Source organism: Callionymus lyra, chromosome 9 (genome assembly GCF_982586985.1).
Source record: "Callionymus lyra chromosome 9, fCalLyr1.hap1.1, whole genome shotgun sequence".
Classification (NCBI taxonomy): domain Eukaryota; kingdom Metazoa; phylum Chordata; class Actinopteri; order Syngnathiformes; family Callionymidae; genus Callionymus; species Callionymus lyra.
Window position 1 is genome coordinate 23445384 of NC_141826.1, and position 13540 is coordinate 23458923.

The window sequence follows — 13540 nt, forward strand, 5'->3', positions numbered from 1 at the left end:
TTCATTTGTTTTCAAACCAAAATATGTCCAAAAATCAGCTTTAAAAGCTGCTGGAGTCCACTGTATCCTCTCGTCCTCAGTAGTAACTGCTTTCATTTGTTTTCGAACCAAAATATGTCCAAACATCAGCTCTAAAAGCTGCTGGAGTCACTGTATCCTCTCATCCTCAGTAGTAACTGCTTTCATTTGTTTTCAAACCAAAATATGTTCAAATATCAGATTTAAAAGTTGCTGGAATCCAATGTATCCTCTCGTCCTCAGTAGTAACTGCTTTCATTTGTTTTCAAACCTAAATATGTCCAAACATCAGCTTTAAAAGCTGCTGGAGTCACTGTATCCTCTCGTCCTCAGTAGTAACTGCTTTCATTTGTTTTCAAACCAAAATATGTCCAAACATCAGCTTTAAAAGCTGCTGGAGTCGCTGTATCCTCTCGTCCTCAGTCGTAACTGCTTTCATTTGTTTTCAAACCAAAATATGTCCAAGCTGCTGGAGTCACTGTATCCTCTCGTCCTCAGTCGTAACTGCTTTCATTTGTTTTCAAACCAAAATATGTCCAAACATCAGCTTTACAAGCTGCTGGAGTCACTGTATCCTCTCGTCCTCAGTCGTAACTGCTTTCATTTGTTTTCAAACCAAAATATGTCCAAACATCAGCTTTAAAAGCTGCTGGAGTCACTGTATCCTCTCGTCCTCAGTCGTAACTGCTTTCATTTGTTTTCAAACCAAAATATGTCCAAACATCAGCTTTAAAAGCTGCTGGAGTCACTGTATCCTCTCGTGCTCAGTCGTAACTGCTTTCATTTGTTTTCAAACCAAAATATGTCCAAACATCAGCTTTAAAAGATGCTGGAAGCCAATGTAATCTCTCGCCCTCAGTCATCACTGTATCCTCTCGTCCTCAGTCATCACGGGGCTCTCGGAGTGTTTCATTGTCGCTTTAGTTGCGGAGGACGAAATGACGGCAAGGAAGATTAATTTGAACACAAAAATGTTAATGGTAAATAATTAAATCTACTTTTTTTTTTTTAAACATAAACAATTCAAGAACTATGATAAAAAATAAAGTACACATATTTTAAGGTATCATGAAAACGAATGTAGTGCTTTTTTGACACCCCTAGTAAAATAAATGTAATGTTTTCTTATGTGATACTTAAGAAAGGTATTTATTTCAGCGGCGTATCGACAGGCTTTAAATGGAACACGTCTGATGGAGGCGTGTTCGCTGCTAACCCAGCATCTCTAATAGTCACTAATGGTGTTTACGAGGGTCCCGGTCGTGCCGCTGCAGGCCCCTCACTCCCTTCCATGTGCTTTATGGTCTGTGCGACCATGTTGCCTCGGCTCACCCCTCGGGCCGTTGCTTTAATTTACCCGGAAAAAAACAGTCCAAAGAGTGATTCCATCACTATCGTCTAATCCTCCAGGAGTGAAATGATCCCCCCGAGACCCCGGCGCTGCCTCGGCCCCCCGAAATAATGTCATAAACCAGTCGACATGTTTACTCATAGGAAGCTTTTCTTCCACGTGAGATGTTGGTACACACTCTCTCTGGCAAACATCTGTGCGCTTTTAAATCACTTCCTGCCGCTCTGAAGGTTTAGCCTCGCCCCAAGGCATCCCATAATCCCGGCAGTGCCTCCCGTCATTACAGCAGAGAAACTCCCTTTCAAGGATTATTTTCTCGCGCCGACGGCCGTGTTTTTAATCACTCGCTGTGATTCTGTTAGAGTCGAGGAGACGCCGTAGATCTTTCACAATCTTCTGATGATCACGTCATTCACGACGATTTCACGGATACTTCCTTAAATCTATCGCTGGTTAGGAATCTGGTCGGATTATTGAAGTAAATAGAATATCAGGATCGACAACGTTCTGGAATAAATGAGGTTTCCAATTAGGGTGTGTGTATTGGCACTAATCTGGTGATACGATATATAGTCATACTGTAGTAACAAGGATATATGTGTAGTATTGTCCAGTACTTGACTCTGGTGTTGTGATACTGTAGTAACAAGGATATATGTGTACTTTTGTCCAGTACTTGACTCTGGTGTTGTAGTATTTACAGACCACACGACTCTTGACGAAGTTGTAACTGCGTTCATTCTTTTTGAAACAAATATAGGTCCAAAAATCAGCTTTAAATGGAGTCACTGTATCCTCTCGTCCTCAGTCGTTACCAGTATTTCATTGTTTCTTTATCTGCGGATGATGTAATGACTGCTACCATCTAGCGGCCGCAGGTGAAATTGCAAAAACAGCATAAATGTATCGATTGTAAATTTAGAAAAAAAAAGTATACACACAAACTACAAGATAACTAAAATAACATTTAAATAACAAAACAAACAACGACAACAAAAATGTAGTTATTATTTTCTCGCGCCGACGGCCGTGTTTTTAATCACTCGCTGTGATTCTGTTAGAGTCGAGGAGACGCCGTAGATCTTTCACAATCTTCTGATGATCACGTCATTCACGACGATTTCACGGATACTTCCTTAAATCTATCGCTGGTTAGGAATCTGGTCGGATTATTGAAGTAAATAGAATATCAGGATCGACAACGTTCTGGAATAAATGAGGTTTCCAATTAGGGGGTGTGTATTGGCACTAATCTGGTGATACGATATATAGTCATACTGTAGTAACAAGGATATATGTGTAGTTTTGTCCAGTACTTGACTCTGGTGTTGTAGTATTTACAGACCACATGACTCTTGACGAAGTCGTAACTGCGTTCATTCTTTTTGAAACAAATATAAGTCCAAAAATCAGCTTTAAATGGAGTCACTGTATCCTCTCGTCCTCAGTCGTTACCAGTATTTCATTGTTTCTTTATCTGTGGATGATGTAATGACTGCTACCATCTAGCGGCCGCAGGTGAAATTGCAAAAACAGCATAAATGTATCGATTGTAAATTTAGAAAAAAAAAGTATACACACAAACTACAAGATAACTAAAATAACATTTAAATAACAAAACAAACAACGACAGCAAAAATGGAGTTATTATTTTCTCGCGCCGACGGCCGTGTTTTTAATCACTCGCTGTGATTCTGTTAGAGTCGAGGAGACGCCGTAGATCTTTCACAATCTTCTGATGATCACGTCATTCACGACGATTTCACGGATACTTCCTTAAATCTATCGCTGGTTGAGAATCTGGTCGGATTATTGAAGTAAATAGAATATCAGGAGCGACAACGTTCTGGAATAAATGAGGTTTCCAATTAAGGGGTGTGTATTGGCACTAATCTGGTGATACGATATATAGTCATACTGTAGTAACGAGGATATATGTGTAGTTTTGTCCAGTACTTGACTCTGGTGTTGTAGTATTTACAGACCACATGACTCTTGACGAAGTCGTAACTGCGTTCATTCTTTTTGAAACAAATATAAGTCCAAAAATCAGCTTTAAATGGAGTCACTGTATCCTCTAGTCCTCAGTCGTTACCAGTATTTCATTGTTTCTTTATCTGCGGATGATGTAATGACTGCTACCATCTAGCGGCCGCAGGTGAAATTGCAAAAACAGCATAAATGTATCGATTGTAAATTTAGAAAAAAAAAGTATACACACAAACTACAAGATAACTAAAATAACATTTAAATAACAAAACAAACAACGACAACAAAAATGTAGTTATTATTTTCTCGCGCCGACGGCCGTGTTTTTAATCACTCGCTGTGATTCTGTTAGAGTCGAGGAGACGCCGTACATCTTTCACAATCTTCTGATGATCACGTCATTCACGACGATTTCACGGATACTTCCTTAAATCTATCGCTGGTTGAGAATCTGGTCGGATTATTGAAGTAAATAGAATATCAGGAGCGACAACGTTCTGGAATAAATGAGGTTTCCAATTAGGGGGTGTGTATTGGCACTAATCTGGTGATACGATATATAGTCATACTGTAGTAACAAGGATATATGTGTAGTTTTGTCCAGTACTTGACTCTGGTGTTGTAGTATTTACAGACCACATGACTCTTGACGAAGTCGTAACTGCGTTCATTCTTTTTGAAACAAATATAAGTCCAAAAATCAGCTTTAAATGGAGTCACTGTATCCTCTCGTCCTCAGTCGTTACCAGTATTTCATTGTTTCTTTATCTGCGGATGATGTAATGACTGCTACCATCTAGCGGCCGCAGGTGAAATTGCAAAACCAGCATAAATGTATCGATTGTAAATTTAGAAAAAAAAAGTATACACACAAACTACAAGATAACTAAAATAACATTTAAATAACAAAACAAACAACGACAACAAAAATGTAGTTATTATTTTCTTGCGCCGACGGCCGTGTTTTTTATCACTCGCTGTGATTCTGTTAGAGTCGAGGAGACGCCGTAGATCTTTCACAATCTTCTGATGATCACGTCATTCACGACGATTTCACGGATACTTCCTTAAATCTATCGCTGGTTGAGAATCTGGTCGGATTATTGAAGTAAATAGAATATCAGGAGCGACAACGTTCTGGAATAAATGAGGTTTCCAATTAGGGGGTGTGTGTTGGCACTAATCTGGTGATACGATATATAGTCATACTGTAGTAACGAGGATATATGTGTAGTTTTGTCCAGTACTTGACTCTGGTGTTGTAGTATTTACAGACCACATGACCCTTGACGAAGTCGTAACTGCTTTCATTCGGTTTGAAACAAATATAGGTCCAAAAATCAGCTTTAAATGGAGTCACTGTATCCTCTCGTCCTCAGTCGTTACCAGTATTTCATTGTTTCTTTATCTGTGGATGATGTAATGACTGCTACCATCTAGCGGCCGCAGGTGAAATTGCAAAAACAGCATAAATGTATCGATTGTAAATTTAGAAAAAAAAAGTATACACACAAACTACAAGATAACTAAAATAACATTTAAATAACAAAACAAACAACGACAACAAAAATGTAGTTATTATTTTCTCGCGCCGACGGCCGTGTTTTTAATCACTCGCTGTGATTCTGTTAGAGTCGAGGAGACGCCGTAGATCTTTCACAATCTTCTGATGATCACATCATTCATGACGATTTCACGGATACTTCCTTAAATCTATCGCTGGTTGAGAATCTGGTCGGATTATTGAAGTAAATAGAATATCAGGAGCGACAACGTTCTGGAATAAATGAGGTTTCCAATTAAGGGGTGTGTATTGGCACTAATCTGGTGATACGATATATAGTCATACTGTAGTAACGAGGATATATGTGTAGTTTTGTCCAGTACTTGACTCTGGTGTTGTAGTATTTACAGACCACATGACTCTTGACGAAGTCGTAACTGCGTTCATTCTTTTTGAAACAAATATAAGTCCAAAAATCAGCTTTAAATGGAGTCACTGTATCCTCTCGTCCTCAGTCGTTACCAGTATTTCATTGTTTCTTTATCTGCGGATGATGTAATGACTGCTACCATCTAGCGGCCGCAGGTGAAATTGCAAAAACAGCATAAATGTATCGATTGTAAATTTAGAAAAAAAAAGTATACACACAAACTACAAGATAACTAAAATAACATTTAAATAACAAAACAAACAACGACAACAAAAATGTAGTTGTTAAATATCAATAGAGAATTTTACTCAAACCTTCCGCTATATTGATATTTTCTTCCACCTATAGACAAATATATATATAAAAATCTTATTGTTCCTTTAACTGTTGGAACAATGAAATTGTACTATTTGCATTGTATATTGTGTATATATATATATAAAAAAAATCGAATTATTTGATAAGATCAGATATACACTTTAAATCATTGAAATATAAACTACAGTATAAGATATAAGATAAGAGATGAAATGATAAAATATGATTGTTAAGCAAAAAACAACAATTAATACAGATTTGATACAGTATCATGAAAAAACCCTGCGATATTTAAGTGTATCAATAGTTTCTTAAACCCCTAATTAAAAATGTTATTATACAAGGTAGGAATAAACAAAAAAAGTAGAAATACAATAGTTTTAAACATCAATATGACAAGCTTTTCCTATATATATATATATATATATATAAATGTATTACTATTTTATAAACTAAATCCATCACATTTTTGGCACGTGATAAAATATTATCTTCCTCCTGTAGAATTCACACGTTCTTCCAAGTGTGTGTCTGCACGAGTGTGTTTCCCACTCGAGTGTTTGTGTCTTCAGGCTGGGCAGGGGTTGCTAGGCAACCATGTGTCTGGTGATGGGGGGTCGACATGAAGCATCGCGGGGTCAACAGAGACGGACAGACGGTCTCAAGCTTTACTGCGACCATGTTGACGGAGCGTTTGTGTTGACAATACAAGTGTTTTTCCTGAACTTTGTAAACGTTTAAATATTTTTTTTACTACGTTAAGCTTTTAATGTTTTTATTATAATAACTTGGTTCTATTATGGAACAATTTTGGTGTGATTTGAATGTGTTCAACAGGTCAAATATATACCAGAGGAAGCTCATTGTATTGATAAGATTAGTTTATAATTCTCTGATTTAATGGTCACTATGGAAGATTCTTAAAGAAAACTGAACCCAAAAGTAAAAGTAGAATGATCACAAAAACTATTTAAAGTAATAACAAAATTGCTGCTACTTTCTCAAAGTTCTTAATATTTTATTCAAGTCGCGATTTTAAAAAGTTTTTAAAGCTAATACTAGGAAGGCAATAACGTCCCTTTTTTTCTGACATCATCTGCTCCGCCATGTTTGTCACGTGACGTGACTCTGAAGTTTAAATGACAAGAAACCTCAGGACTCACAGGACCTTTTATATATATTTTTAAGCAACTCAAGAACACTAGAAACTAAAGGTAATTATTTTAAATATTTGTTAAAGGCTTGTTTATGTACATTTTGAGATGAGAGAATGCTAGCATGTTAGCAGTAGCTAACGTAGCCAAGGTAAGCTAGCAAAGCTAACTAACTTGTAAACAACATATTTTAACTGCTATAAAAAAGTTATATTTATACATATATCTGTAGCTTAACTGACTATATAGAACACCATGAGTGTTGTTTATCAGTATAAGTTTATTTTTCAAACAGAGATATACTGTCATGTGTTTGCTTATTTGTAAAGAATCTTTCACTTGCTATTTGTTTTTCAAAAACTAAGTAGCTAAAACAAGATCTACCTTCTTTATTAATTAAAAAATGGTTATTTGTTAATATTTCCGTTTTTTTAAACCATATTTCTTAACAATTGATTTGAAAACTTTTTGTGTAGAACCAGAGATGTTGTTTTTTTATATGTATAATTTATAGGTAAGTAAGTAAGTAATTTGTATTTATATAGCGCTTTTCCAGACCAGGGTCACAGGTGTGTAAGAAAATATCAACACGGCAGTAATATGGCAATATTCTTTTCCTTGGTACTTTATTAGAATTCGATCACAGTTAATCTATTAATAAATATAAAAAAGAGCAATACACACACACACACACACACACACACACATTTATATTTGTAAATCATATTGTATCTGTTCCCGTAGTTCTGCGGTTTATAGTTCAATAATCTGTTGCAATTAAACTTCTGACCGCTAGATGGCAGCAGTCATTACATCCTCCGCAGCTAAAGGAACAATGAAATCCAGCGAGATCCCTGCGATGACTGAGGATGAGAGGATACAGTGGACTCCAGCAGCTTTTAAAGCTGATGTTTGGACATATTTTGGTTTGAAAACAAATGAAAGCAGTTACAACTTCGTCAAGAGTCATGTGGTCTGTAAATACTACAACACCAGAGTCAAGTACTGGACAATACTACAAATATATCCTTGTTACTACACTATCACAACACCAGAGTCAAGTACTGGACAATACTACACATATATACTTGTTACTACACTATCACAACACCAGAGTCAAGTATTGGACAATACTACACATATATACTTGTTACTAAACTATCACAACACCAGAGTCAAGTACTGGACAATACTACACATATAATCTTGTTCCTACAGTAATGCAATATATCGCAATATATCCTATCATTGCCCCTATATATATACCAGATTCTTTCCAGTTTACACGCATAATGTTCTGCAACAACAAACTCATTATGAAAACTTATTTTCAAATAGAAAAAATTGTTTCGTTTAATAAAATATAGTGAAGATTGTTTCATAAAAGACGTCTGTCACTAAGAATAAATTACAAACTCAACTATTGTCCTGGTCCGTAGAGAAAAATATTTTTTAATTAATTGATGTCATCTTTTAAACATTTGTTTAATGTAGACTTTAATTACATTATGTGGATTTATATTCAAGTTACCATGAATAAAAGTCATTACACAGTCGTAACATTGATAAAGTTACTGTTGTTATTATTCAACAGTAACATCCTAACTGAGAGCCAATACTGAGGTTTAAAGGTTTAACCCGACGTGTGTTTTGGTGGCATATGGTTGAGCTGGAGTGGCTGAAGACTGCAGGTAGAGCTGTCACTCTATATGGGGAAACAGTGGGTGGGCTTACGGGGGGCTTTCGTCTAGATGTCAAGCTTGTGGGGGGGGGCGAGCACCGGGGCAGATATGGCTGGTAGTGTGTGGAGCGTTGCCCACCACCAGTGCGAGGTGGGTGGGGGAGGTCTCTGTTGGCAGTCTTGCACCAAGTCAGATAAACAGCTCTTCTTGTTCCCCGCTGAGTGGGGGGGGGGGGTGTAGTAAAGCCTGGTGGCAGACGGCCAGACCCGATGATGGCACCGACTGTTACTGGCAGAACCGTAGTCTGTGCTGCCATGTTCCCTGTGTGCTGGTATCTACGTGGAAGGAGGACGTGTTCCTCGGATAATCTCTCTCTTTCAGAGATATTGGAGTCTTTAATCTGAGCCACGAGAGCCACTTGACTGTGACCGTCTGGATGTGAAGGATGAGATGAAAGAACATGTTTGTTTGATTTATTTAGGAGTGATCTTTCATCTTTCTTGTTTCATGTTTCATCATAGTTTTTAAAGAATTGTTTACTGATGCATTTAGTTCATTATGATTCTTCGGTATACGTCTTTCTTAATACTATATTTACGTTTTTTAATTGATATAACATGTTTTTGTAATGTTTATAATTCAACACAGTTCATCATTATTGTTTAGTGATGAATCTTTTTTAGTTTATTTTAATTCTTCAGTATACGTCTTTCTGAATACTATATTTGCATTTTTTATTTGATTTAACACGTTTTTTAATGTTTATAATTCAACATAGTTTATCATTTTTGTTAAGTAATGAATATTTTTTATTTTTTTATAATTCTTCAGTATACGTCTTTCTAAATCCATCCAATACTTACGTTTTTTAAATTGATATAAAATGTTTATTAATGTTTATAATTCATCATAGTTTATCATTTTTGTTTAGTTATATATCTTTTTTAGTTTATTGTAATTCTTCAGTATACGTCTTTCTAAATACTATATTTACGTGTTTTAATTGATATAACATGTTTTTTTTATTTTTATAATTCAACATAGTTCATCATTTTTGTTTAGTGATTAATCTTTTTTAGTTCATTAAGATTCTTCAGTATACGTCTTTCTAAATACAGTCAAAACTTACGTTTTTTTTAATTAATATAACATGTTTTTTTTTATGTTTTTTAATGTTTATAATTCAACATAGTTTATCATTCTTGTTTAGTGATAAATATTTTTTAGTTTTTTATAATTCTTCATGATATGTCTTTCTAAATACGTCAATATTTAATAATTTTATAAATCATTTTGCCATTATAAGATTTTGCAGAATATACAGACCACACGACTCTTGACAAAGTCGTAACTGCCTTTAATTGTTTTAAAACCATCGGCTTTAAAAAGCTACTGAAATTCCACTGTATCCTCTCGTCCTCAGTCATCGCCGGGACCTCGCGGGATTTCGTTATTCCTTTGGCTGCGGAGGACGGTAATGACTCATAGTGTGGCCTGAGGTTTGATAGCAATATGGAAATTTTAATTATTTAATTATATATACAGTGTTTTGAATTATTGACCATGTATATAAATGTATAATGAAGTATGATTTGAATGGCAAAAAATAAATAGAAAAAAGAAAAGGATACAGTGGTATTGAATACTGATACGGTATCATGAAAAAATATATTGCAATATTTAAGTGTATCAATATTTTCTTACACTACTTTTAAATAGCTTTATTTTTTAATATGACACCATGTTCATGTGGCAGAAAGTCCCATTTTAATAGCAGTTAAATAACCTTTATTAGTCAATCAAATATATACATGACAAACGTCTCTAGTCGACAAAAACGAGTCGTTCCTCTTCTGCTAATTGACGAGCGACTGCAGGTGAAAACCTCTTGTAATGACTCCATCATTCTCAACCCCTCGCTCAGGTGTAACCTCCCCCTCGTCCTCCTCCCTCCCGCAGACTCTCCCCCTCCTTCACTCGTCACCTCGCATGACACTCCTGCTCGTCTTCCTTCGATGACCTGTAGCCACTGGTCCAGCAGGTGCTCGCCCTGGGTGCCCATTGGCTGCCACGGAAAAAAGGAGGCGGGCGGGTCTACGCTTCATGCATCGGACTCACGTACCAGCGCAGCAGAACAGATTCTCTCTCTCTCTCTCTCTCTCTCTCTCCCTCCCTCTATCTTCCCTCCCCCCTCCTTCCAGCGCTCACTCTCATACATAGACTGCAGCAGATCCTCCGCACCAGCAGGATTTCCCTTCACGTGTAAGCCGGAGAAGAAAAAAGAAACCGGGAGGGTGGAATCCCCGAGAAGGAAACGTCTCACCTGGAGGGTCCACGGACGACGGCCGACGAGAGAGTAGGTGTTTTAGGTTTTTTTTTTTTGGTTGTTTTTTTTTTTTTTTTGAGTTCACTGCAGAAGCATCAGCACTGCAGATGCTTGGACCAGGGGTTCTTGCTCATCCCTCGCTCCCCTCCCCCTACACTCGTCAGGCGTCACCATGAAATATTCCGGAAACACATATTCTGAAGACGCTTTGTATCGTCTCTTCCTTTTGATACAAACAGAGGGATTTATTTGATTTTTTTTGGATTTTTTTTTTTTAATACTCTCTCTCCGCAGGTGAACGCCGGGACTTTTACAGGAACCCTCTAAGATTCTCCTCCACTTCTTACTTTCCGGGGGAACCAGTCGTCATCCACCTGTGGGATAGGATGCCTGGTCCTGCACCCCTGTGCTAAGGGGGCATCGGTGGGTAGCAGCATGGGCACTGAGCTGGTCATCATCCCCACCACACCCTCCACCACCACCACCGATCTACCACCACATTGCCCCTCCAGGACGGGCACTCCCCCCCCCAGCCCTGCTGATGGGCGAAGACACTGACGCCACCCCGACGCTCGACCCCCGCGGCTATCTCCCGGACCACAACTATGTGACTGAAGGTAGGTGTCGTCCCCCCCCCACCCCCCGTCTCTAGAGTCGCAACTTTCCTCAGTGAATCCCTGAATTTAAAGTTCCTCATAATGACCCCCCAGTCTCCCTGTGAGCTGTGGGTATTTCTGTCACAGTGTTGATCTGCTCTTCTGACTCCCTGCGGGGGGGAATTGATCTGCTCTTAAAAAAATCTAGACGATCCCAGTCGCCCTCACAGTGTGAGACTCCGAAGGGTAAAACAGTTTTTATGTAAACAGACCAAAACATTGTTTCGTTCACGTGGTTTTAAAATATAACCAATAGATTTGTCTTTGACTTAAAAAAACTACATCAATACTTTAGTCTGTCAGGAAGGTTGTCACTCTGCTTTTTTAGCTTTTATACGAGGAACTGATCGAATCGGTCTTAACGTTTTAGGGGTTCAAGAAAATATTGATACGTTTTTTCACAATAACATGTCGATATTCAACGTAACTTTATTGATTTTTTTTAGATTCTTAAGCTACAAATATTCCCTTAAACAAATATATATCGTAAACACTATTGAAAATGAACTTTTCTTGTAATTACATTCTTTAAAAGAAACTCAATACATTTCTTTCTGGAACTCCTGTTGTGTTCTCAGTTTTATCTTGACCTTTAAAGTATATACTTTATTGAATATAGTTTTGATTGTTTAAGCGCTTTGTGACCCTGGTCTGGAAAAGCACTATAAAAATAAAAATTATTTACTTACTTACTGTATCGCGATACATTGTATCGTAGCCTGTGTATCGTGATCATTTCGGCAGATTCTCGCCGATACACGTACTGTATTATCGTTGTATACTTTAATGGGATCTTTTAAAGAAAACCGTTCTATTCACCGGACCGAGGGATTATGCCGTAACACTTCGCTGCCACTTCAGCTAATCTCAGTTACACAACTAATCTCACCTGAATGCCTGCGAGGACGCCTGCCCTCAATCTGTTGTGTTCGGGAAAACGTACTGTACTGCCTCTTGGAACGATGAGGAACCTACTTTAAATTTGTTTGTCCCCGAATAGCTTGTCAAGTGAAATTCTTTCACCATAAAAAACAACCTGTCATGCTTCAGTACCTCAGAGTATTACAAACGGATTCTTTTTAACTAAAGATAAACTTCAACACGACCACTTTACCGATGATACCGATAGAACGGTGAACTCCCATCATGCCTTAGTAGACACTGCTGTATTTTTGTGACAGCTGATTGGTCGCTACAATACCGTATTTCAACTCCATGTTGTCAAAAAGTGATCGACGGCTGGGCGGCAAAGCGTTACGGCTTCCTCAGGTCACCGTTACTGAGAGGGTTGTTAAGAAAGATGGCGCCTCGTATGCAATGTTGAGTTTAAATAAATGTTCATATAAACATCATGACGGGTGTTTCAGAACGTAGCCCCCCCAAATATAAACGAAGGTACTTTATTTCTACGTCCTTGTGGTGTTAGAAGGTTTTTTTACGTGGTGGAAAATTAGGCTTAAAATGAATCACCAGTGGGTTATCGCCATAGCAACAGGAGGCCATCGTGATTATAAACACGCTTCTCTTCGTGTTCACGGAGTATGACTGACGGGTCGTCCCCGCCCACCAATAATGGTCGGTATTAAATTATTTCTCGCGACTCGTCGGCTTGAATTCCTGATGAGCTTCCGGATCCAGATGGACTCGCTCGCTCGCTGTGGGGGAGAGATAGAGAAAGTTGCGCAACAATAAAGTGAATCAATTCCATAATGACCTCGGAATCATTCTCCGTCACAAATAAACACCGTGATTCATTTACCTGTTCTTGTTCCCCCGGCAACCCCCCACCACTCCACCTTCACCCCATCCCCCCCGTCACCACCCCATTTCCATCCCCCACTCTCTCTCTCTCTCCCCCTCTCTCTCTCTCTCTCTCTCTCTCGTCCATCAGTCCTCTAATGCATCTCGCAGCATCGGTGCTGAAGTGGCTCGTCTGCCAAACAATTACAACACAATTGTGTGTCTGTGTGAGGGACTCCAACATGTCGCTGGTGAGGACGAGACACAAATGCTCGTTGTGCACCTCAATGGCTTCTGTGTTGCATTCATGTCCACGTGAGTTTTCTGTGAGGACGCACTTTCTTTTTTTTTTCGTTTGCTCCTGCGTCTGTT

General features: G+C 38.2%; 1 protein-coding gene across 4 annotated transcripts in view; it reads left to right on the forward strand.

The window, feature by feature from the left end:
• The first annotated feature begins 6738 nt into the window (after positions 1 to 6738).
• The window catches only part of LOC148072323 (serine/threonine-protein phosphatase 2A 55 kDa regulatory subunit B gamma isoform), a 30768-nt gene continuing 23966 nt past the window's right edge, over positions 6739 to 13540 (forward strand). For 3 of the 4 annotated variants that reach the window (XM_087799720.1, XM_087799722.1, XM_087799723.1), the window contains exons 1-3: positions 6746 to 6824; positions 10371 to 10802; positions 11067 to 11389. Coding sequence is in view for 1 of the 4 variants with exons in the window: in XM_087799723.1 (XP_087655849.1) it covers positions 11314 to 11389 (76 nt within the window). In the remaining 3 variants the exon portion in view is untranslated. Of the gene's footprint in view, positions 6825 to 10370; positions 10803 to 11066; positions 11390 to 13540 lie in introns of all 4 variants that reach the window. The other variant, XM_087799721.1, reaches the window with a different exon arrangement.